The 24,067-nt window shown below is 41.0% G+C and overlaps 2 protein-coding genes across 5 annotated transcripts in view; one reads left to right on the top strand and one right to left on the bottom strand.

The window, feature by feature from the left end:
• The window catches only part of LOC125459022 (beta-arrestin-1-like), a 68,170-nt gene extending 44,884 nt beyond the window's left edge, over positions 1–23,286 (bottom strand). Inside the window, exons 1-6 of one of the 4 annotated variants that reach the window (XM_059651359.1) lie at positions 23,172–23,286; positions 19,090–19,435; positions 10,947–10,999; positions 6,486–6,532; positions 5,158–5,188; positions 4,853–4,913 (exon numbers count right to left, since the gene is read on the bottom strand). In XM_059651359.1, coding sequence (XP_059507342.1) covers positions 4,853–4,913; positions 5,158–5,188; positions 6,486–6,532; positions 10,947–10,999; positions 19,090–19,129 — 232 coding nt within the window. In that variant the 5' untranslated portion in view covers positions 19,130–19,435; positions 23,172–23,286. Of the gene's footprint in view, positions 1–4,852; positions 4,914–5,157; positions 5,189–6,485; positions 6,533–10,946; positions 11,000–19,089; positions 19,436–23,171 lie in introns of those variants that run through there. The other 3 variants (XM_048544901.2, XM_048544900.2, XM_059651360.1) reach the window with 3 other exon arrangements.
• LOC125459021 (phosphatidylinositol 3,4,5-trisphosphate 5-phosphatase 2-like) overlaps positions 8,750–24,067 on the top strand; it is a 182,802-nt gene continuing 167,484 nt past the window's right edge. The window contains exon 1 of the mRNA XM_048544898.2: positions 8,750–8,773. The gene's annotated coding sequence lies outside the window, so the exon portion shown is untranslated. The remainder of the gene's footprint in view (positions 8,774–24,067) is intronic.

Genomic DNA, 24,067 nt, shown 5'->3' with positions numbered 1-24,067 from the left:
AAAATCCCACTTTAGTGACAGTATTACTGAATGATTCCTGCTTCTTGCAATATGAATAAATTATCTCAGCTCTCAGGAATAAAGGTCTTCTGCCATTTACATGGTCTGAATAAAGTCCCCAAAACGTTCTTTCTCCTTCAGACAAGCTCGGCCTAGGCTTTCAATTTATCGAACATTTTTGTTTTAATGACTGGAATAGTGACATTCTTGAGTGTGTGACTTCAGATTAGTATTCCCTTCAAGGCCTTTCATTCCCATTTCTGCATCCATTCATTGTGATGTTCTGCATCAACTGTCCCACCCCTTCCCCCATTCTCATCCAAACAGGTGTTATGCTTTCCCAGGCTGCAGTCCTGAATCTTTTTAATGATTCCATTGGCCCTCTGGGATTTTAATCTTTACAACAGAGCTTCAATGCCTGTTCACTCATCGCTAAACTCCAAACTGGGACTCGTCCCACTGACACTGCCTTGCAAAGCTACCTATTTCTGTTTCTCCAGGGACTTGTGAACTATTCTGTGAGACATCTGTGTGTCTCTTACCAGATCTGACATGCTTGCACCATTCCCTAGAGCATTTTTCCTTGCTGAAGAGAGCCATGAGGATTTCTTTTGTAGAGCTTTTAAATCTTCAAACCTTTCCTGTCGTTGATTCGTGTGCTGCATGAGCATGTGACTTCAAGTTGAATCTGAAAATCTCACACCACTGCTCATTAAACCTGTACTGTTACCTACCATGTTGTATGGACATGCCAGCTCACTATGCTGTTAAAGACCTTCTCATTCGTGTGTGATAGAGGAAGACTATGTCCTCACCTCATAAGAAGAGTCCCTTGTAGATCACGAGATGCAGTTTATTGCATATTTGCAATTCCTTACCAGTTACAATGGTATGGTGGACATTATTAGCAGAGATCTGAGGAGGACCAGAAGTTAGACCTCACTCCTTCAAGATCTTAAGCTGTTCTGCTCACAAGTAAGTCCACATGGCATCATTATAGTGAGCGATAATTATGGCACTCTTCAGTATGAGCCTATTCCAACAAATCTACAACACCAGTTTCATGTAATCTAGATCTATTTCTTACTGGCTCTGTACTGAAAACTTGTACCTGGAGATCTGTCATCTATTGTACATTCTCCATCATCGCTGAGCTCTGAGATGTTAGCAGACACAGTAAGCACCACCAGCATATAGGCTAGGCAAAACACATTTGTAGTAATACTATGGTGGATGAATTCCTGGAATGTGTACAGGATTTTGTTTTAGACCAATTTGTTAATGGGCTAACTAGAGAATAGGCTACTCCAGATTAGACTTTCTGCAGTGAGAAAGGGTTAATTGATAATCTAATTGTGAGAGGTCCTTTGGGAAAAAGTGACCATAACATGATAGAATTCTTCATTGTGATGTAACGTAAACCATACAATCTAAATTTGGAATCTAAGTACTAAATCTGAACAAAGGAAACTTACCCAGGTATGAGTGGTGAGTTGGGTTTGATAGACTGAGTAACTTCATTAAAAGGCATGAAAGTGGATAGACAAGGTCAATATTTAAGGAATGAATGAATGCATGCATTGCAACTGTTATACATTTGTTTTGGATGAAAGAGCACAGTGGCTCACTCATAGTTAACAGAAGAAGGTGTACAAAATGATCAGAGGTATTGATAGAGTGGACAGCCAGAAACTTGTTCGTAGGGTGAAGGTAACTATTAAGAGCGGGCATAGTTTTAAAGTGAGTGGTGGTAGATATAGGGGAGACATGAGAGGTAGGTTATTTACTCAGAGAGTGGTTGGGGCGTGGAATGTATTTCCAGAGAGGGTAGTGGAGTCAGCCTCATTAGGAGTATTTAAGCGGCTATTAGATAGGCATGTGGATCATAGTGTAAGGTAGGGGTAGAGGTTAGATAGACCTTAGGTTTAGGGTAAAAGTTCAGCACAACATTGTGGGCTGAAGGGCCTGTACTGTGCTGTACTGTTCTATGATCTATGTTCTGGGACAGTGATATAGACACATCTCTCAGGAGCTCCTGGAGTGCATTTTTTAGTGGAGCTGACTCCCTGGCATCAGCTGTCAGTCACCCCTAACTCCCACTGTATCTGATATAATTACATTCAAGAAGCATTAGGATATTTATAGACTATCCAAATAAGGAAAAGTTGAAATCCATGACATTTTGAACAATTTTGAGGATGGTGTTGGGTGTCTGGGCATATCATGCATACTACCAAGTTGTCCCAGCAAACCTTGCAAATGTGGCCACTAGAGGCAAGTAAGGAAATCATGGGCTTTGATTATTCTCCTACTTTTGACTCCCACATGTGTGACAATGGTGGCTTAGTGGTTAGCACTGCTGCCTCACTGCGCTGGGGACCTGGGTTTGATTCTACCTTCAGGTAACTGTCTGTGTAGAGTTTGCTCATTCTCTTTGCGTCTGCATGGGTTCCCTCCCACAGCCCAAAGATGTACAGGCTATGTGGATTAGCCATAGGGAATGCAGGGCTAGGGGGTAGGTATGGGTGGGATCTTCTTTGGAGGGTCAGTGTGGACCTGATGGGCCAAATGGTCTGCTTCCACACTGTAGAGATTCTATGAGTTTCATATATCCACTCCACCCCACTTTAACCCTAGAGAACCTCTGTTGAGCACCTTCCCAATCTACTTTTATTGCTACAGAATAGAATAATGTAGCACTCATTTATCTGGAAATGCAGTAATAATGACTTCCATACATGTGTTAACCAATTGTATATTTGAACTCACAGAGAGAAGAATTAAGCAAATATGTATATATCCTTATCCTTAATTATCACTCTTTCAATGAGCATAAAGCCATAAGACACAAATAAAGCATTAATTTCCCAGGCACCACGATATTTAAATTAGAATAAAACAACAGGCTTGTTCAAAACAAAATATTTGTTTTCAAAACAACTGACACAAAGTTCTACACAAAAAAAGCCATCACCCCAATTACATCTTTCCAGACTGGTGAGGTCATAGTTAATTCATTTTCATTGCATATGCTTGCAGTTGGAACACTTCAATCAGGCTGTTATTGCAGCTTTGAATGCATCACTGTTCTACATCCCTGATTTAAAATTTTAATTTACATGGTTTTCATTACAATAGCACTCATTAAACATTCCCCCATTTTTAGAATAGCTCCTGAACTTGTGTAGCCCTAATCTAGAGATTCCGCTTTCATTTTTAAAGAACTGATGCCTTCAGTGTTTTGAATTTTTCCTGCCTCCCAGTTAGTTGAGTACTCCATCACTGGCAGGTGTGAAACTGTTCTCTCTTCTTTGCAGTCTCTTTCTTCTCAATCTTCTTTCACATTTTCCTTCTTCATTTCCACTTCCCATTGCAGTCCTGATGCAGCAGACAAAACCCTAGACTCAGATTAGTGACATTACATGAGCAGTGTGTAAAGTCACTTTGAAATTGTTACATTTCTGTGATCATCTGTTTGATCAGTGCCAATGCTGGAGATTAGATAGATGTTTACTTTTAGTGCCCAACTGCATTTAGACAGCATTGAGTTCTCTTGCGTAAATGATAATCTAATAAAACTCACTTCACCTCAGAACCAAAAGAACTTCTGCTAATTCCTGCAGTGGTCACCTTGATAGGAATAATTTTGCAGAATTTTTATTCATACTTAGGAGAAACAGTGATGAGATCATTGTAAGATAATAAAATGTGAAGCTGGATGAACACAGCAGGCCAAGCAGCATCTCAGGAGCACAAAAGCTGACGTTTCGGGCCTAGACCCTTCATCAGAGAGGGGGATGGGGGGAGGGAACTGGAATAAATAGGGAGAGAGGGGGAGGCGGACCGAAGATGGAGAGTAAAGAAGATAGGTGGAGAGAGTGTAGGTGGGGAGGTAGGGAGGGGATAGGTCAGTCCAGGGAAGACGGACAGGTCAAGGAGGTGGGATGAGGTTAGTAGGTAGCGGGGGGTGCGGCTTGGGGTGGGAGGAAGGGATGGGTGAGAGGAAGAACCGGTTAGGGAGGCAGAGACAGGTTGGACTGGTTTTGGGATGCAGTGGGTGGGGGGGAAGAGCTGGGCTGGTTGTGTGGTGCAGTGGGGGGAGGGGATGAACTGGGCTGGTTTAGGGATGCAGTAGGGGAAGGGGAGATTTTGAAACTGGTGAAGTCCACATTGATACCATATGGCTGCAGGGTTCCCAGGCGGAATATGAGTTGCTGTTCCTGCAACCTTCGGGTGGCATCATTGTGGCAGTGCAGGAGGCTCACAACCAGCCCAGCTCTTCCCCCCCATCCATATGTGAGGAGTCTGTTAGTTCATTTGCCTGGATGGCTAGTTTGCAACTGAGTTAGAACAACAAAGGGTGTGGGTTCAATTCCCACAGTAGCTGAGCCGCTTGACCTTGACTTTCACCTGAGGCATGTTAAAGTTACCAACCAATTGTCTCTCTCTAATGAAGAAGAAGCCCTATAGTCTTCTGGGAATATGGAGACTAGTACTATCTGTACGTCAGAAGAGGACAATAATTGGGTTATGATCAAATCTCAGCCCCATTGTCCGGGCATGAATAAATCCCACTTGTGAAATCTTTATTACAATTGTGGCTGTGATCTGGGATTGAACCTAGAAAGTTTCTAGTCTTCAGTTATTCACTAGACTACTAAAGGAACATTAAACTTTCACTGAAAAAGGTTGATTGGAAAGATGTTTGATCTGTTAGAACTTTACAAATGCTTACTCATATTCACTTTACTATGATGTGTTATTGGTATTGCATGGGCAGATGGGATACATACACACCCACACTGCACGCCATCACTTCTGTTTCATAGATGGCAGCCGTTAAGGTACTCACCAACTGGGTCCACAGTGTCGACATGATCTACAAAGTCTCGCTTTCCCAGATAGAGTGAGAGCTGTTGAAAGAAGAAATAAGTGCTATTTTATACAAGGCAGTAAATCCAGCACTACACTTACCACAGATGTTAAAACTGTCTCAAGAACTTCCTCTAAGGAGAGAAATAATAGAACTACAGGCAGCTAAAAGGAAGAAGCTACAAACAGAACAGTGAAATTAAAAAAGTCCAACAGAGCTATCAAGACAGAAGATTAAATGCAACTGTCAATCAGATCCTCAGATAAGAGCCTGAAGATACTAACCTTGGTGTTGGGGCTTGTCTTTTTGAAAACTCTGGAAAATAAAACGTAAAGAATTATCCAATGCATACTATCCAGTTGTATGTTAACGTGTCATATATGTCTCTTACAATAAAAAAGAGGGGTTGTGTAAAGATTCCATAAGCTTTGGGCTACTGGGGGATGGATCTGGATGGGATGTTCTGAGGGGAGGTGTGGCCTTGTTGGGCCGAAGGGTCTGTTTCCACACTATAGGGATTCTATGATAATGATGAAGAGCTTACTTGGCAAATGGGCAATCAATTATCATAATAATCGTCTGTCAACCATCTAAAAAGTCAATCCCAAATATATTTTACCAGGGAAAAAAAAATCAGCCCGTTTACTTGATCTTTTTATGTAATTTAAATTTTGATAGCTAGGATTATGTCTGTCATTTTCCTCTGGTCCTTCCAAAGAGTGCAAATATTTTTTCTCTGGTCTGGTGATCGGAATCATTATACTGCCCCTAGGATGCAACTTGATGATACCTCAATATGCTAGAGCTATGCTTCATAGGAACAAAGGAAATGGGAACATGAGTAGGTCCTTAGGCCTCCGAAGTCTACTTCACCATTCAGGGAGATCATGGTTGATCATCTACCTCAATAGTATTTTCTCCCACTACTCCCCTCTCACATGATGCTATTAGCTTACAGAAATCTACAGTTTTCTATCTCGAATGTTATTGAATTTCAAAAACCCTTTGTGGTAAAGAATTCCAAACATTGACCACCCTCAAAATCAAGGGATTCCTCCTGATCTCAGAGTTATGTGCTGGAGATCCTGAATTTGAAATGCGATGTTGGTCCACAGAGCAAAAGAAACAGTCACTTAAATACCACCATGGAAGTGGAATATGCAAACTCCAGCTGATTTTAAATCAGCAGAAATGTGTGTCACATTATGCCACTATGAAGGTCATCCCTCCAGGAGTCACCACATACCACCGTATTCAATTTGGCGAACTGCTGAGTCATTCAAGTAAGTGCCATTTCTAACTTGGTCTGTGTTTTAGGGTGGGCAGGGTCTTGGGAGGAATACCCCAACAGATTCTTTAAGTTGGGCCATTTTAAATCTTGTGCCTCATTTGAATAGTTCAATTCTGTCACCTGCCCAAAACTTGAGGGGGGGGCATGGATTAATGATGAGTTCAAGAAATGGGATGTGATGAGGGTTTTAGGGAATACCATTTGCTTGTTGTGATTCCACTGTTGTTCAGTCATTTTGTTCCAATTTCAACACAACTGAACTTGAGGATGTAAAGGTAAAGGCTGGAGGGAGTTGTCAAAGTTGAAATGATTCCTACTCACTGCCCTGGCTTCTGAGTCATGCTGATGGAAGTTGATGGTATGATGATCTGTAAAGAAGAATATTCATAACATGCAATTAATATTGTGTATTTTCCTTGAACGTAGTTATTAATAATAAAATAGAAACAAAGAAACCTACAGCACGGGAACAGGCCCTTCGGCCCTCCAAGCCTGCGCCGATCAAGATCCTCTGTCTAACCTGTCATCTATTTTCTAACGGTTTGTGTCCATTTGCTCCCTGCCCATCCATGTACCTGTCCAAATATATCTTAAAAGACACTAACGTGTCTGCGTCTACCACCTCCGCTGGCAACACGTTCCAGGCGCCTACCACCCTCCGTGTAAAGAACTTTCCACGCATATCTCCCTTAAACTTTCCTCCTCTCACTTTGAACTCATGACCCCTAGTAATTGAATCCCCCACTCTGGGAAAAAGCTTTTTGCTATCCACCCTGTCTATACCCCTCATGATTTTGTAGACTTCAATCAGGCACCCCTCAATCTCCGTCTTTCTAATGAAAATAATCCTAATTTATTCAACCTTCCAAATATAAATAAACACATCTTTACTGCATTAAACCAGAAGATTTCTCTGTATACTTTCTCAATAATCTTGACCATAAGGTTGGCATAACCACTAGCTGAACTAATGGTTGTCTAGGGTGGCAAAGATTTGGTTGGGATTGAACTGGGATGGAGAAAAATACTATATTTTAATGAAGGCTTTATTAAAAAGGGGAACTGAAATGGCTGGATTGCTATCGATGAACGAACAGCAAACATGTTTCTACATTTCAGCTGATTAAGTAATTCATACTGAAAGAGACGGATTGTGACCACTACCCTAGAACTGTTTTCCTTTTAGAAATAGCAGTAGTATTTTATCTGAATCCTTCTTTTGATAACCTTTCCAAATGATTTGTGGCATCAGCTAGGCTATCTGATGTGGTCTTTGTCATCAAGCCTTAATGTGCCAGTATCCTTTGACTCGATTAAAACTAGCTATCACAGATGCTGGAGATCCGAACTAATACAAAATGCTGAAGAAACTCAGCAAGTTTGGCAGCATTCATGTGGAAAGAAACAGAGTTAATGTTTTGAGCCTGATAAGGTTTCTTCACGCACAAAATACTACCTCTGTTTCTTTCATAGAATCCCTACAGAGTGGAGGCAGGCCATTCAGCCCATCGAGTCTACACCAACCCCCTGAAGAGCATCTCACCCAGATTCACCCAATCCCTGCATTTTCCATGGCTAATCCATCTGGCTTACACATCTTTGGACTGTGAGAGGACACTGGAGCACACGGAGGGAACCTATGCAGCCACAGGGAGAATGTGCAGACTCCACATGAGACAATCACCTGAGGGTGGAATCAAACTCAGGCCCCTGGCACTGTCAGGCAGTAATGCTAACCACTCAGCCACTGTGCTACCTACAGATGCGACCTATATTTCTCAGTTTCTCCAGCACTTTGTTTACTTATCCCATAATTACACACATATTCTGGCATCTTTCACAAACAGTCAATAATCTTTTGAAAAGCAGCCAATGTAATGCAGATTGCAAAAAGTACACTCATTTCTAACGATTTACCCTGCTTGGAATTGGCATTTTGAGTGTCTCTGTTGCTAAACTCATTTGAATATTTTATTTCTCTTCCAAAAGGTAGTGTGGTCGAAAGGGACTGGAGAGAGAAAGTACAGTATTTTAACACTGGAGAGAATAATGCAACGGGATTTAAAAACATACAGAAACGTTTAAAAATAAGTTTTTGACAAAAAACATCAAAGATTAGCAACTAGAAATTTTTGTAAACGTATCACATTAAAGAATGCTTTTCTATTTTGAATGTTTACTGTCTTGGTGCAGTACTGATAGAATATGGCAAGTTTTTGATACCACATTTTGAGATTTCCTATTGAATGGCAATAAATCCCCTTATCTAGCTTAACTACTATATTAAAAATGGTGACATGCACGGCTGCCAAAATGTATTAATTCATCTGGATGATGGTTTAGAGTTATGTTTCTTCATAGATATTCTGTTTGTGAAATTCTTTATTATTACAATGTCTGCAAATACGTTATTTTGTTTTAATTCTTTATGTTGTTCGTCTATTCAGCATATATAGGAAATGGTCAAATGCTGGTTGATCAAGACTATCAGTTCCCCATTTTCAACCAATCAGAAAGGTTTTGTGGTATCCTAATGTGAGGTGTGGAGTATAGCAGTGAATCTGGCGAGTAGTGCTGCAGGATCGTGGAACTGCAGCGCAGCATTGCCTGTGAGTAATTCATTTTTGAAAGTTAATTGTCTTGGGGATGAAAGGGGACCGCGTATGTTTGAAGGTTCACCCTAGATGGCAAATAATTCCATCCCATTGACTCTGCCTGAGTGCTGCACATCAATGTAAGGATTGGGAATGTCACTGGATTCCAATCAAATGTACAGAGGCTCCTGTGAGAAGTTTAATTTGGTTTGACTGGTATACATCCAGTTAAGTGCAAAGTCACATCTAAGAACATCCTAATGCCTCATTACCATCTTAAAGCCTTTTATTGAGTCTTTATAATGACTTGACAGGTGTTTTGGCATTCATTTCAGAATTTGGTCAGCTTACGTGTGGTGAATTTTGGATGCAATAGAAAATAGTGATTGCCGAAAACATATCGATTACAGACTCACAAAGTAAACTGAGTGCTTTTGCGAGATTTTCTCAGACATGGTGTGCGTGTTGCTGAGAATGAAGTCTGAATGACTGAACATGACCACTCTTTGAGATATTTAGAATATAGATTTGCATCATCTGCAATGAATTGACGTTCATCAATATTATTAGGGAAAAATATTCTAGACCATTGTTTTCAAGAGCTTCTCGAATACTTGACCATTTGCTTTGAGGAGCATGTTAAGGACTGCTTATTGGAGTCACGTTGCTGTTGCAGCATTCTTTTTACTTGCAAGTGTAGACTGAAACTTTTCAAAGTGATGCTGGAGGCAGTACCATTCCTTCTATCAAATGGCTGACAAGGAATCTATCCTGCTCTAACTGTTTGCCATCGACAAGTGTTGGAATGACTTGCAGTGTGATAGTCAATCTGTTTGGCTGTAACAAAAACACACTCGCAAAAGCATTGTGAAATGTCACCAAATCTGCTTCTTTGCTGTTATTGCTTCATCTTTTGTCTGTATTGATGGAGTAGTTTAGTATGCTAATTTAGATGTCATTATGTCTTTCACGTCACATGCTATTTGAAAGCAATGTATATTCAAAACTCCTTGATGTCATTGACATTTTTTTGTTTGTTTCATTTACGGTTCGCACATTGTGTCTGCAGGTGCAATTATATCTGTTGAGCAAACTCAATATTTTTGCTGCTTGGGGGATGGGTTCTAAATCTATTGCTGGTGTATGTGTTTTGTTAAATGTATTGCATGACTGATTGCACTGCTACACATTCGGAGCTGTGCAAGGTTTCGTTATGACTCAGCAGTCGCGCTTGTTCCATCTGACTTGGCTCAAATGGGCATGTGTGTTGCTTTGCATTGAATCGTGGAGGTGGTGGCTGTCTTTTCTAACTGATCGATACATTTTCCCATTTCTCTGAAATCGTCATTTAATTGCTCCTTTTCAGGAGGGTTTTGGCAATTTTAGTTCTCAGTGCTTGTTCTATGTGTTGTGGTGATTCGAGCAACTTTTGTAATTGCACTTGAAGCATTCTGGATGAATGTCACGGTAGAAGGTGCAGGTCATTGTTTCTCTTGTGGCTGGTGAGCGACTGCCAAGCAAGCTGTCTTTAGATTAGCATTTGTCATTAGCCATGAGTCTTTTCATTTTTTCTAAGATCATGGAGTCATGGATAGCAAAGGAGGGTTCATGCCCATCACGTCCATTCCAGTTGACACGTGTCCATCTGGAATAGTCCCACTATTTTTCTCCTGGCCTGTAATCTTGCTGGTGATTGCACTTCAAATTCTTATCCGCATTCTTTCTACATGTTAAGAGGGATTCTAACTCTCCACCCTTACAGTCTCTGTGTTCCAGACACCCATCATTCTCTGAAGAAAACTCCAAGTAATATCTCCAATTTTGCAGAACACACAATCTGGATGGAATGGTGAACTGTGAGGGGATCCAGAGATGTTTCAGTATGAATTGGACAATTTGAGTAAGAAAGTAAATGCATGCTGGATAAAGTATAATGAGGATAATTGTGAAGTTATCCACTTTGGGCTCAACAACAGCAAAACAGGTTATTATATGAACGGTGATAGATGTGAAAGGGGGAAGAGAAACAGGACCTGAATGTCCTTATACAACAGTCACTGAAAGTCAGCATACAGATGCAGAGACAGCAAAAAAGGCAAATGGTATATTTACCTTCATAGCAAGAAGATTCAAGTACGGGAGCAGGGGTAACTTACTACAGTTATACTGGGCCTTGGTTAGACCATACCTGGGGTATTGTGTGCTGTTTTGCTCTCCTTATCTGAAGAACGATGGTGTAGACTGTGGAGAGAATGCATCAAAGATTTAACAGACTCATTCTCATATGAAGAGAGACTGCAACAGTTAGGACTATGTTCTCAGATTTCAGAGGAATAAAGGGGATCTCATAGAAATCTATGAAATTCCAACAGGACTAGACAGATTAAACACAGGAAGGAAGTCTCCAATGACTGGGAGCCCAGAACCAGACGTCACATTTTAAGGATAGAAGGTAGGCTGTTTAGGACTGACATCAGGAAAAATTTCTTCACTAAAGACTGGTGAGTCAGTGGAATTCTCTGCCACAGAAAGCATTTGAGGTAAAAACATTGAATGTTTCCAAAAGAAGGAGTCTAAATGAGTCAAAAGAGGCTAAAGGAGTCAAAATATATGGTGATAAAGCAGGAATAAGATAGTGAGTAGGATGGTCAGTCATGATTATGCTGATTGATGGAGCAAGCTCAAAGAGCCAAATGGCCTATTCCAACTCTTATTTTCTTTGTTTCTAAGTTTCTAACAAAACATATTATCAAGATGGTAAAACTGGCTGGGAGGAAATGATTAAGAACATGAGCAAATACAGAAATATGATGATGTGCACACGTAACTTGTTGAAAAGTATGTGATCTAGCTTTCCATTTCACTAACCTCAGACTTCATAGAACATAGAAGAGTACAGCACAGCACAGGCCCTTTGGCCCATGATGTTGTGCCGTGGAATAATCCTAATCCAAAAATAAAATAACCTAAACTACATTCCCCTCAATTCACTGCTGTCCATGTGCATGTCCAGCAGTCACTTAAATGTCACTAATGACTCTGCTTCCACGACTTCCACTGGCAAAGTATTCCATGCGCTCACAACTCTCTGGGTGAAGAACCTCCCTCTGACGTCTCCTCTATACCTTCCTCCTAACACCTTAAAACTATGACCCCTCGTGGCAGTCAATCCTGCCCTGGGGAAAAGTCTCTAGCTATCCACACTATCCATGCCTCTCATTACCTTGTACACCTCGATCAGGTCACCTCTATTCCTCCTTCTCTCCAGAGAGAAAATTCCGAGCTCAGGCAACCTCTCCTCATAAGACAAGCCCTCCAGTCCAGGCAGCATCCTGGTAAACCTCCTTTGCACCCTCTAAAAAGCCATCACATCTTTCCTATAATAGGGCGACCAGAACTGGACACAATATTCCAAGTGTGGTCTCACCAGGGTTTTGTAGAGCTGCAGCATAACGTCGCTGCTCTTAAACTCGATCCCCCTGTTAATGAAAGCCAAAATGCCATATGCTTTCTTAATAACCTTATCCACTTGGGTGGCAACTTTGAGGTAGAAATATTGACAGTATAAGGCAACCTGAAGCTTTTTGAACCATTAACATTATCTGGCTTGAAAAGGCTGGATGACACACCCTTGAAAGTGAAAATTGACAGAGGGTCTAATGTAATACCACTACACTTCTAAAAGACAGGTATCTCAGCAAATGCACCCTAAGGTACAATGCATGAAAGATAGCATCTCAGCAATGGACCAGCAATTCTGTAAATTGGCAGGGTCACATTGCAGTGCCAAGACACAAGCTCATTCAGATTTCATAAAATCTTCTATCCAGTAGGTACCAACAATCCAGCAATGGCAGGATAACAAGTTGGCTACAAATCTCAGTACAGCCTCAGTTTATGAAATACAACAGACTCTTGCTATGGTACAACAGAACATATGTGACACAATCAAATTAGTTGCGGACGAAGAGGCTTTTGAGGTAGATCTGTTGCACTTTGGCCGAAACTGGTGTAAACAGTTGTAATCATCAACAGTCAAAGATGAGTAATTCTAAGAGTTGTAAGAAACCATTATCTAGGGATGGCCCGATAGCATTAAAGAATTTCTTGAGAACATTCAGTCATTGTGGCGATACACAGGTGAACTTGCTGTATCACTTCAAGTAAGCGTTAGGGCAAACAAGTATGAGTTCCGGAAGCATTACTCTGGAATATAATGATATGGAAGTGCCCATATTGGACTGGGGTGGACAAAGTCAGAAGTGACACGACACCAGGTTGTAGTCCAACAGGATTATTTGAAATCACAAGATTTTGAAGCACTGCTCCTTCATCAAGTGAAGTCCTGATTTCACCTTGGCAAAGGAATAGCGCTCCAAAAGCTTGTGATTTCAAGTAAACATGTTGGATGATAAGCTGCTGTCAAGTGACTTCTGTCTAGAATACCATGACACATTACACCCGGGATATTTGGACACACAAGTGCCAGCACATGTGCCAGTGTACGATTCAGGGTATTTAATGATTCGTGAATGCATGTGAGACTTTGCAAACATATCAAACCCAGTGACAGAGGAAACCTCCAACTCACCTGATGTTCCATGCACTACATAGTTGAAAATAGCAAGAGGCTTATTCACAGTGTACAGGGGAAATCACATAGTTGTGATGAATTATGTCTCCAAAAGCAATGAGTGCAACTGTCATTGACGCAGAGGCCACTATTTTCAGTTTACTTGGTGCCTGAGAACAGCACTTGGTTCACTGTCAAACCATGTGTGCTTCGTGGAGAGCAACCCATATCACATTGTCACATCCAAGCTGAACATATAACACTTCTGACCAAATCAATTAATTTTAAGTGTTAAGCACTGAAACACTTTGGACAAAATTTGTCTGAATAGTTGCAATGAGCAAAACCAGAAGATCAGAAATTCTAAGAGAACAGCCTTGCCCAGCAACTAAATGCCCAAGACCCATGATTTTCATCTTCAAAGACAGAGGAAAATTGAAGAGACACATGATGGACAAGCTTAAGTGAACAATAAAACAATACAGAGAGTGTGTCAGAAATACAAAAATCAATACTCAGGTGACAGCAAATGTTTCTAGATTATGCCACAAGCTTAGAACATAGAACATAGAACATAGAACATAGAACAGTACAGCACAGAACAGGCCCTTCAGCCCACAATGTTAGATTGAACCTGTACAAATTGGAATTCAGACAAATGAGTTCTGATCTTGCTGAATCACAGAAGATTTTCAGGGTACTTGACATGATAGCTGCACTTTCCCTGGGAAAGTCTAGGACCAGAAGGCATAATCTCAGAATAAGGGGTTGCACGTTCAAGAAAGGTATAAGGAGGAAGAAGAGATCGGCAGCAGTGGCTAGCACTGCTGCCTCACAGTGCAGGGACCCAGGTATTTTCCATCCTCAGGTGACTATCTGTGTGAAGTTTGCATATTCACCCCAGTTTTGGGTGGATTTCCTGTAGGTGCTCTGGTTTCCTTCCACAGTCCAGAGATGTGTGGATTAGTTGGATTGGCCATGCAAAACTGCATGTAATGTCCAGGAATGTATAGTCTAGGTGAATGACAAAAGACAGGGGGTGGGGTGGATCTGGGTGGAATGCTTTTTGGAGGGTCAATGCTACTCAATGGGCCAAATGGCCTGCTTCTACACTATAGGGATTCAATTATTCTTATTTCTTCTCTCAGAGGCCAGTAAATCTGTGAAATTCTTTACCACAGAGAGCTGTTGAGACTGAGCCAAGTGCTGTTCCTCCGTGATATTAACAGTAGACCTGGCCAAATTTGGGATGAGCTGCATTAATATTTATGCATTGTGTGCAATATTAAATTCAGGTCCCATATGCCTGCCCATGCAGGTGTCAAAAATTTACAGAACTTTACTTTGAAGAAAAGCAGACAAGTAACTTCCATTGGCTTGCTCAATATTTACCCCTCAATCAACGCAACACAGATCACCTGTTCTTTTTTTTATTTATTCAGGGGATGGGGCAGCACGGCCAATGCCTGTACTTAGTGCTCACCCCTAATTGCCTCAAGGGCAGTTAATGGTGGGCCAGATTGCCGTGGGTCTGGAGTCACGTGTAAAACAAGACCAGATAAAGATGGTATTGGTCAGGTGTTTTTTTTTCTCAACAATTAGCAATAGATTCATGTTCATCATTAGATAGTTAATTCCAGGTTATTATTGAGTTCAAATTCCACCATTTGCCATGGGCAGATTCAAACATTGCTTCCCACATGATTACTTGGGCCTCTGGATTTTTTGACAGCGGGCTGTCACCTCCCTGTATCTATTGCAGTGCTGTTTGTAAAGTCTGTCTGTGAGGTAAATTGTGCCCCACCCTGCGGTGACAGCGAGAACATTTAATCAAGAAAAAGAGTCACAATTCAAGAGCTGCCACCCTCCCATCTCCGCCATGATGATGTTCATGGCAGGAAGGCTCATGGACATCCTTGCTGGCCTGCCACCAATTGCTGTCTAGGTTCACAGAACCCCTGTCGTGTGGAAGCAACCCATTTGGTCTATCGAGTCAACACCAACCATCCAAAAAGCACCCCAACCAGATACAGATCCCACCACGTAATCCTGCATTTCCCATGACGAACCCACCTAAACTGCACATCCCTGCACACTGTGGGCAATTTAGCATGGCCAATCCACCCAATCTGCACATCTTTGGACTGCAGGAAACTGGAGCACCCGGTGGAAATCCAAACATGGGAAGAATGTGCAAACTCCACCCAGTCGCCATGGGGTTACAGCAGTGGCAACACTTCAAAAGTAATTGACTGGTTACAGAAACCCTGGAGACTTACTGAGGCTGTGAAAGATGCTATATGAGGTGCAAGATGCATATGGTTTTACTTTCAAATTATTTTTCCACTGCAGTCATCAAAAAAAACAATTAGCAGCGGGTTGTAATGCTTTAAGGGGACAAGTGAAAAATCAGGACTAAAGCTTTACAGTTTTTGAAATTTCACAATTATATATTTAATATCTAATGGTTTTATGACATACTATTAATTTTCTTGAAAGAGAAAAGACATCTATTCAGTACAAAGCTCATTTTGTTCTGAAAACACACAATGAGCCATAAACATTGAAATGTTTATTTTCAAGTGGCAAATGGAAAAATACTTCAAGCCGATTGTCATTAACACAGACAGCACTTTGCATCTAAACCATTAAAGTGATTTTGTCAAGAAATATCTGGTAAACTTCAACGACTTGTAAAATTCAGCCTTGTGTTAAATACATGAACAAACTGAAGGAATAGGCCATTCAGGTCCTTGAGTCTTCTCTCACCACTTCATAAGGCTTTGGCCGATTTGATTGTAAAATATGAAGTCCGATTTCTGCCTGATTTGATAATCTTTCACAATCTTTCACACTACCTGAAGGATGTGGTGGATTTGGAGAGGATACAGAAAAGATTTACCATAATGTTGCCTGATATGGAGGGTATTAGCTATGAGGAGAGGTTGGAGAAACTTGGGTTGTTCTCACTGGAATGACAAAGGTTGAGGGGTGGGAGGTCTACAAGATTATGAAGGGCACAGACTGACTGGACAGTCAGAAACATTTTCCCAGGGTGGAAGAGTCAGTTACCAGGGGCCATAGATTTAAGGTGCGAGGAGCAAGGTTTCAAGAAAATTAATAGTATGTAATAAAACCATTAGACTGGACAGTCAGAAACTTTTTCCCAGGGTGGAAGAGTCAGTTACCAGGGACCATAGATTTAAGGTGCGAGGAGCAAGGTTTCAAGTTAATGTATGAGGCAGGTTTTTTACACAGAATGGGGTGAGTGCCTGGAACTCGCTGCTGGGGGAGGTAGTGGAAGCCGATACTATAGTGACTTTTAAAGGATATCTTGACAAAGACATAAATAGGATGGGAATAGAGGGATACGGCCTCCGGAAGGGTAGGCCGTTTTACTTGTGATGGGCAGCATGGTGGTGCATTTCTGGAGGGAGTAGGGGTCTGTTCCTATACAGTAATTTTCTTTGTTCTTTGTTTATGTTGGTTATCAGGAACCTAACAAACTTTGCTTTAAAAATATTCAGAATCAACTTCCATTGCCTTTTTTCGGAGAGAGTTGCAAAGAATCATGACACTGTGAGAAAAAAAAGCCTCATCTCTACCTTTAATGGATGATTCCTACACTGAAAACAATGAATTCCTGCCTCTAGATTCTCCTGAAAGAACAAGCACCCTCTCCACATTTTTTAAATTCATTTATGGGATGTGGGTGTTGCTGGCTGGCCTGCGTTTATTCTCTGTCCCAAGTTGCCCTTGAGAAGGTTTTGGTGAGCTGCCTTCTTGAACTGGCACTGTTCATGTGCTGTAAGTTGATGCACAATGCACTTAGAGAGGGAACTCTACGATTTTGACCCAGTAACAGTGAAGGAACAGTGATATGTTTCCATATAAGGAGCCTGAGTGGTTTGGAATAGAACTTCCAGCTGCCGGTGTTCCCATTTATCTACTGCCCTTTGCCCTTCCAGATGGAAGTGGTCATGGATTTGGAATGTGCTTACTAACAATCTTTGGTGAATTTCTGAAGGGCATCTTGTAGATTGTATGCACTGCTGCCACGAGCATTGTTGATGCAGGGAGTGGATGTAGTGCTAATCTAGTGGGCTGCCTTTTTCTCGATGGTGACAAGGTTCTTGATTGTTGCTGGAGCTGCACACATCCAGGGAAATGGGGGGTATTCCATCGTATCCCTTCTTTGTGCTTTGTAGATGATGGACAGGCTTTGGGGAGTTAGGAGGTGAGTTACTTGCAATGGTATTCCTAGCATTAGAGCTGCTCTTGTAGCCATTGTGTTTAAATGGAGAGCTTGGTTGAGTTTCTGGTCAATTTGGTGGTCTCAGGGTGGTGATTGCGAGGGATTCAGTCGTGGTAACATCATTGAACGTCAAGGGGTGGTGGTTAGATTGTTTCTTATTGGCAATAGTCATGGCCAGGCATTTGTGTTGCATGAATGTTACTTGTCACTGCTCAGCCCAACCTGGATAACGCACAGATCTTGTTGTATTTGAACATGGACTGCATCAGTATCTCAGGAGCCGTGAACAGCGCTGAATATTGTACAAACATCGGTAAACATTCGCACTTTTGCCCTTTTCATGGAGGAAACGTCATTGATGAAGCAGCTGAAGATGGTTTGGTCTAAGACATTACATTGAGGAACACCCTCAGAGATGTCCTGGAGCTGAGGTGACTGACCTCCAAAAACCACGATCATCTTATTAAGTGCCAGATATGATTTCTACCAGCAAAGAGTTTTCCACCTAATTCCCATTGATTCCAGTTTTACTTGGGCACCTTGATGCCATGCCTAATGTCAAGGGTTGTCATTCTCACCTCACCTCTGGATTTCAGCTTTTTTGTCCATGTTTGAACCAAGGCTGTAATGAGGTTTGGAGCTGGGTGGCCCTGGCGGAACCCAAACTGGGCGTCACTGAGCAGGTTATTGCTGAGCAGGTGCAACTTAATAACACTGTTGATGACACCTTCCATCACTTTACTGATGACCCAGAGTAGGCTCAAGAGGTCGTAATTGGCTGGGTTGAATTTGTCCTGCTTTGTTATGTACAGGCCATCCTGGGCAACTTTCCACACTGTCAGGTAAATGCCAGTGTTGCAACTGTACTGGAAGAGCTTGGCTAGGGGAATGGCACAAGTCTTCAGTGCTACGACCAGAATATTGTCAGGGCCCATAGTCTTTTTAGTATCTGGTACGTCTAACCATTTCTTGATATCACATGGAGTAAATTGAATTGGCTGAAGACTGGTAACTATAATGCTGGGGACCCTGAAGGAGATTTAGATAAATCATCCATTTGGACTCCTAGCTAAAGTTTGCTGCGAATGCTTCAGCCTTATCTTTTGCACTTTATTAACGGGGCATTATGTAATAACCTTATTATGTATTTGAATACTGAACCAAATTTACCACATCTGAAAGGAATTCAGTTATAAATCCCACTTACATATAACTGTTATGTTCCTGTCATTGTGCGCCCCTTGCATAGAACCAATTCAGTACATAAAGATATTGCAACATCAACAAGTTGTCTTTCTCTTTTGCCTTATTAACATAGTAAATTGTTCCAAGGCACTTCACAGGAACTTCATCAAGCAAAAATTTGCACTTAGGATTTATTAGTGTAGATGAATAAATATCTAATCAAAGAGGCACATTTCATAGCATGTCCTAAAGGCCCAGAAGTGCATCTCAAGGTCAAAGACAACATTAGAATTACATATAATCTCCTTGCTTACTTACCCTTTTCATATATCTCTCTCTCTCTGGGCTCCATCTCCATCTATCCGCTCACTTCTCCCTTTCCCAATCCCTCCACAAACATTGCTTTCAGCATAAGCACCATTTTTTTCTGGCAGTTCTGATGAAGAGTCATCGGACTTTAAAATGTTAATTCTGCTTTCTTCCCTCAGATGCTATCAGATCTGCTGAGTTTCTCCAGCAATTTCTTTTTATGTTACACATAATCTTGTTTGGCCTCAGTCAGTAGCTCTGGAGAGGGCCAAAAGTTTGTGATTCACGAATGGAGTGTGTTGGGGAAATGAAGGTAATGACTTCAGTCTTCTCAATATTTGGTTGGAGACAATTTCTGTCCATTCAGTAATGATGTTGGAGAAGCAGCGTGACAAAATAATGACAATTAAAAAGTTGAGCTGTGTATCACTGTATTAACGAATTGAATAACAAACATGGGTGGCACATTGCAGATCTCCAATTGTGTCAGTAGTAAACTCACTGTTAAACTGCAACAATATACCAATATAGATCTATGTTAATCTTTATCTTGAGAAAAGGTTGAGAAATATGGACTTGTCTAAATGTTCTATCCTTTCTGTATTTGGTACTATGGTGCTGAATCCCATTCGCGTGAATTTATATGTCACATGTTGGCAATGGAACTCCACAGAAATTTTGCTAATTTTTCGAGTTAGCATCAGTAGTGATCAATGGGATGCACCAGGAGCTGGAAAGGAACTCTACTCTTCCAGGAATTTTCTGAAATGTCTTTGTGTAGGGTGTACAAAACAAAGATTATCAGGCAATCATAGTGTTTCCAGGAACAGACATGTGGTTCAGGTAAGGTATATTGAACCCAAAGATGGGTGATGATGGGCTCCACTTTGAAACACCAGACCAGGAATCCTGTAAACATTGACGGGGAGAAATTGCACAGGCTTCTGCCCCATAGATCTGATGCCAACTGTACTAGCCCATGTAAGGGGCTGCTTTCCTTGTCTTAGATCTTTTTTGTTTTCTCTAAGTACTATCAATCCCCAAATGTAATCCTATGCTGAAATATTCTCAGATATCCACAACTTAACGCCACAATCCTTTCCTGTCAACTACTCATGCTCACTTTCTGATGCATGTTTTGTAATAGATTACCCTTGTTCGAACTCTAACCTCAAATCCACTTTAATATAATTTTGCTTATTACTTTTCTGCTTTATTAATGCCACATGGGCCACTGGTTCCAAATGCATCAAATTCATCATGATCTTCTTCCTCTCTGCATCCCTTCTGTGTTGAAAACATTGTTGTATTTGACTCTGTCTCTTCCTTGACCTCTGCACATGTTTTCCTGATACCTTCTATTCTTATAACTGACATGATTTTAACAAGCAAAGCTGGGTGTCACTTAACCCATACTTAATTTGTCTTGTCTCTGTCCTGCTGTTAACAACCTTTAGAAAGATAAAAGAGAATACATTTATTTGGGAGTATGCTAGCTGAATTTACACAGTGCATGAGTCAGACCTGTGATGAAAGTAAATTTTCAAAAAGTCATGTCTTCAGATTTGGAACAACAGAAATATAATTAAAAGATAATGTATCCAGAAATCACAAAGCAATATATTATTATACAGTCCATGGATCTAACTTTACCGTAACGATTATATTGTCGGGGTGTGAATAATTTGTGATTTTGTACTTTTTGTGTTAATCAAAGTTATAAATGTCAATGCTTAGAATGGAAACATTGCTTCTTTGTTCATTGGATGTGAGCCTCCCTAACTGTCCTTAATAAGGTGGTGGCAAGTCACTGTCACATTCTTGAACACAGGAGTCGGTGTAGGCACATCTACAGTGCTATTAGGATGGGAATTCCAGAAGCTTCATGTAACAACAGTGGAGGAACAGTGATGTAGTTACAATTCAGGATGGTGGGTGACTTAAAGGGTCAAGTGGTGGTGTCCCCATATGTCTGCTGCCCTTGCTCATCTCAGTGATACAAGTCATAGGTTTGGAAGGTGTAATCATGGGAGCTTTGGTGAGTTGCTACAGTGCATCTTGAAAGTAACGCACATTGTTGCCACTGTGCACCGGTGGTGAAGCAACTGGGGTTGAAGATGATGGATGGAGTGTACTTTAAGTGAATTGATTTGCCACAGATGGTGTTAAATTTCTTGGCTGGAGCTGTACTCATCAACAGCATCACCATCACATGTGTCCCTGGTGGCATAGGAACACTTGCCTCCCATGGAGTGATTGATTACTTCTGTCCAAACTTATCACTACACACTTCAGTCTGATACCGACCTGACTATTTACTATCTAATGAGGTAACACAGTTTGGAGTTGGAAGAATGCAGCAGGCCAGGCAGCATCTGAAGACCTTTTTTCTGAAGAAGGGTCCCAACCCGAAACATCAGCCTTTCTGATCCTCTGATGCTGCCTGGCCTGCTGTGTTCCTTCACCTCCACACTGTGTTATCTCTGGCTCCAGCATCAGCAGTTCTTACTATCTCTGAGTGACTATTTAATGAGTTGCCTTTAAAAGAATCAACTTCTGAGACTTTATTTTTACCATACTCTTTTGTGTGGCATTCTCCTGGGAGATCAACAGACCTAAAGCCAGCAGTGCCTACATCTATCCATTATGAGCACACATGGTTTTAGTTCTGTACGAACTGAGTTGCTCATCCATTCTTCTCCACAGTTAGAAAGAAATCTCACATCCACCCCACCACCCTAACCGACTTTCTTTTCTCAAGTTCAGTTCAATGAGCCTTTCATTGAGATTTATGCCCTTTTAATCTTTGTGATTTTTCTCTTAATTCTGTCTGATGCATAAAGCTCTTTCCAAGTTGGGAAATTCAAAACTGCACATTCATGTTCTTATTAATGGCCTCAACAGTAGTCCCTGTGAGGTTTCAGTTACATACTTTAACTTTGAAATGCATCCAAATGTTTGGCTCATTTTATTTATAGCAAGTTCAATCAAAATATGTTGCTAATGCATCTTTACTTTTAGAATTGAACTGTTGGTATAAGACTGCAGTAAAACTATATGAACAAGATATTTGACTGAACACCTGTAACTCTAGACTTTGTTTTCTGTACCGCAGTTTTGATGCCAGATTTAAACAATCTGGTACTGCAAAAATTGCTTTCACCTGCTGAGGGCACTGAGAATGCCAGGTACAATTTTCCAGAACAGAATTCTGCAGACCTTTCTTGTTAAGTTAGCTCTGATGGAAAATTCTTGGAGGCGAATCTAACAATAAATTTCACATGACTGAACGTTAATTGATTTCTTTTCATAGATACTATCCTGAAATCCATTTATGACTGCAGCTATCATATACCACAGAGTTTACCCTTATCATCCTAATCAGTTTCATCACTGAATGTTGTCTCAAGTTGGTATTTGTGGAGTGAGAAGTTTTTTGTATAAATACTCTAAGTATTCGAACAGCAAGATGCAGCCTCAGATAAATGGAAAACAGGGACAAATGTCTCAAATATTTGAAGAGCAAGATTGTTAGCAGCACATGCAGGGCACTTGGTGATGCTGGAGCCTGGGGAGTGCCAAATGGCACATTGGAAATGATCAATTGGAAAACTGTTGTAAATGTCAAGAATGTCAGCGCTCCTTTGAAAGGAAGAACAGGTCAGATTAAAAGAAAAAATTATGAATCTTGTTCAGGTGTATTACCAATGGCGTGCACAGAGCACAATCCCTAGGCGATGAGGTGGAAGGCTATTCTCTCATTTGGAAGGGGTGCCCTTGCAAATGAAAAAGGCATTTTGCCCATTGCCCATTTCAACTTATGCCAGATTTCTTTGGGCACAGCCAGGACTCAATCTCTATCCTCCTTTGGCATAGGATCAGATCTGAGACCTGGTCCTTTTGTAGGATCGACCAGAGCAAAGTGAAAGATGACAGGCAGAAGTGTTCAGGTTTAATTAATACTTATACAGAGAGAGAGAGAGAGAGAGAGAGAGAGAGAGAGATAGGCAAATGGATTTAACTGTGCTAGAACAGTGTTATATTCGATATAGACAATAACATTCAGCTTCAGTGAATACACGTATCATTACCTTGACTAGTTCTTTTTTGACCCCACGGGTGGATAATGTTGCAGCGACTTACTCCGACAGTAACAATCCCAATGTGTCTCCAAGTGTCACACTTGGTGTCTGCTTTATAGCCTTGACCTCGCACTCAGGGGTGCAGCTTGCCTCAACAGTATTTTTGTTCGAATCCTATTAATTTATTAACTGGATAAAGTTTGTGTTATAAATAACTGACTGCTTCAGACGAACTGAAGAGTTTTGCAGAGCCAGAAGAGATGCAGAGATTATCCTGGCACTCAGTGAAATGACTGAGGACAAGCTACGAGAATTAATCAAGCATATTACATTGTTGTAATGCTATGTATGCCACACAGTGCGTGAAACCTGGAAAGGTTTCAATGACAGTGCAGAAAGAGAGATTAATATCAAGAACACTTTGCACTTTAGTTGAACCAGACAAGGACATATATTTAAAAACACATGGTTTTTGTCTACTGGTTGGATAACTTACCTAAAGATCTTGGATCATTTATTTTGCCCATTTATTGCATTAACAAGGCTGCACATTCAGAGGTGTGTCTTTCAGGTGAAACATTAACACCAGTTGAACACCAAGTGTCCATGACATTTATTTCAGGAGAGTTTTCCTTGCAATATCTTGGCCAATGTTTACCCCTCAACCAACGCTTGTGCGTGTGTTTTTTTTAATCTTTCCAGCCTTCGCAGTAAAGACACAGCTTGAAAATCAGCACAAAGTAATTTTACCAAAAGCAATGAAATCAAAATACTGCAGATATTGGAAATCCAAAATAAGCACAGAAGTGTGGAGAAACTCAACAGGTCTGGCAGCATCTGTGAAGAGGGAAACAAGAGTTAATATTTAGAATCCTGATATGATCCTTTGCTCTTAGGCCTGATCT

The sequence above is a fragment of the Stegostoma tigrinum genome, chromosome 15, assembly GCF_030684315.1.
Source record: "Stegostoma tigrinum isolate sSteTig4 chromosome 15, sSteTig4.hap1, whole genome shotgun sequence".
Lineage (NCBI taxonomy): Eukaryota > Metazoa > Chordata > Chondrichthyes > Orectolobiformes > Stegostomatidae > Stegostoma > Stegostoma tigrinum.
Note: the sequence above shows the minus strand (reverse complement) of the source record. Positions and strands in the feature narration are given on the sequence as shown.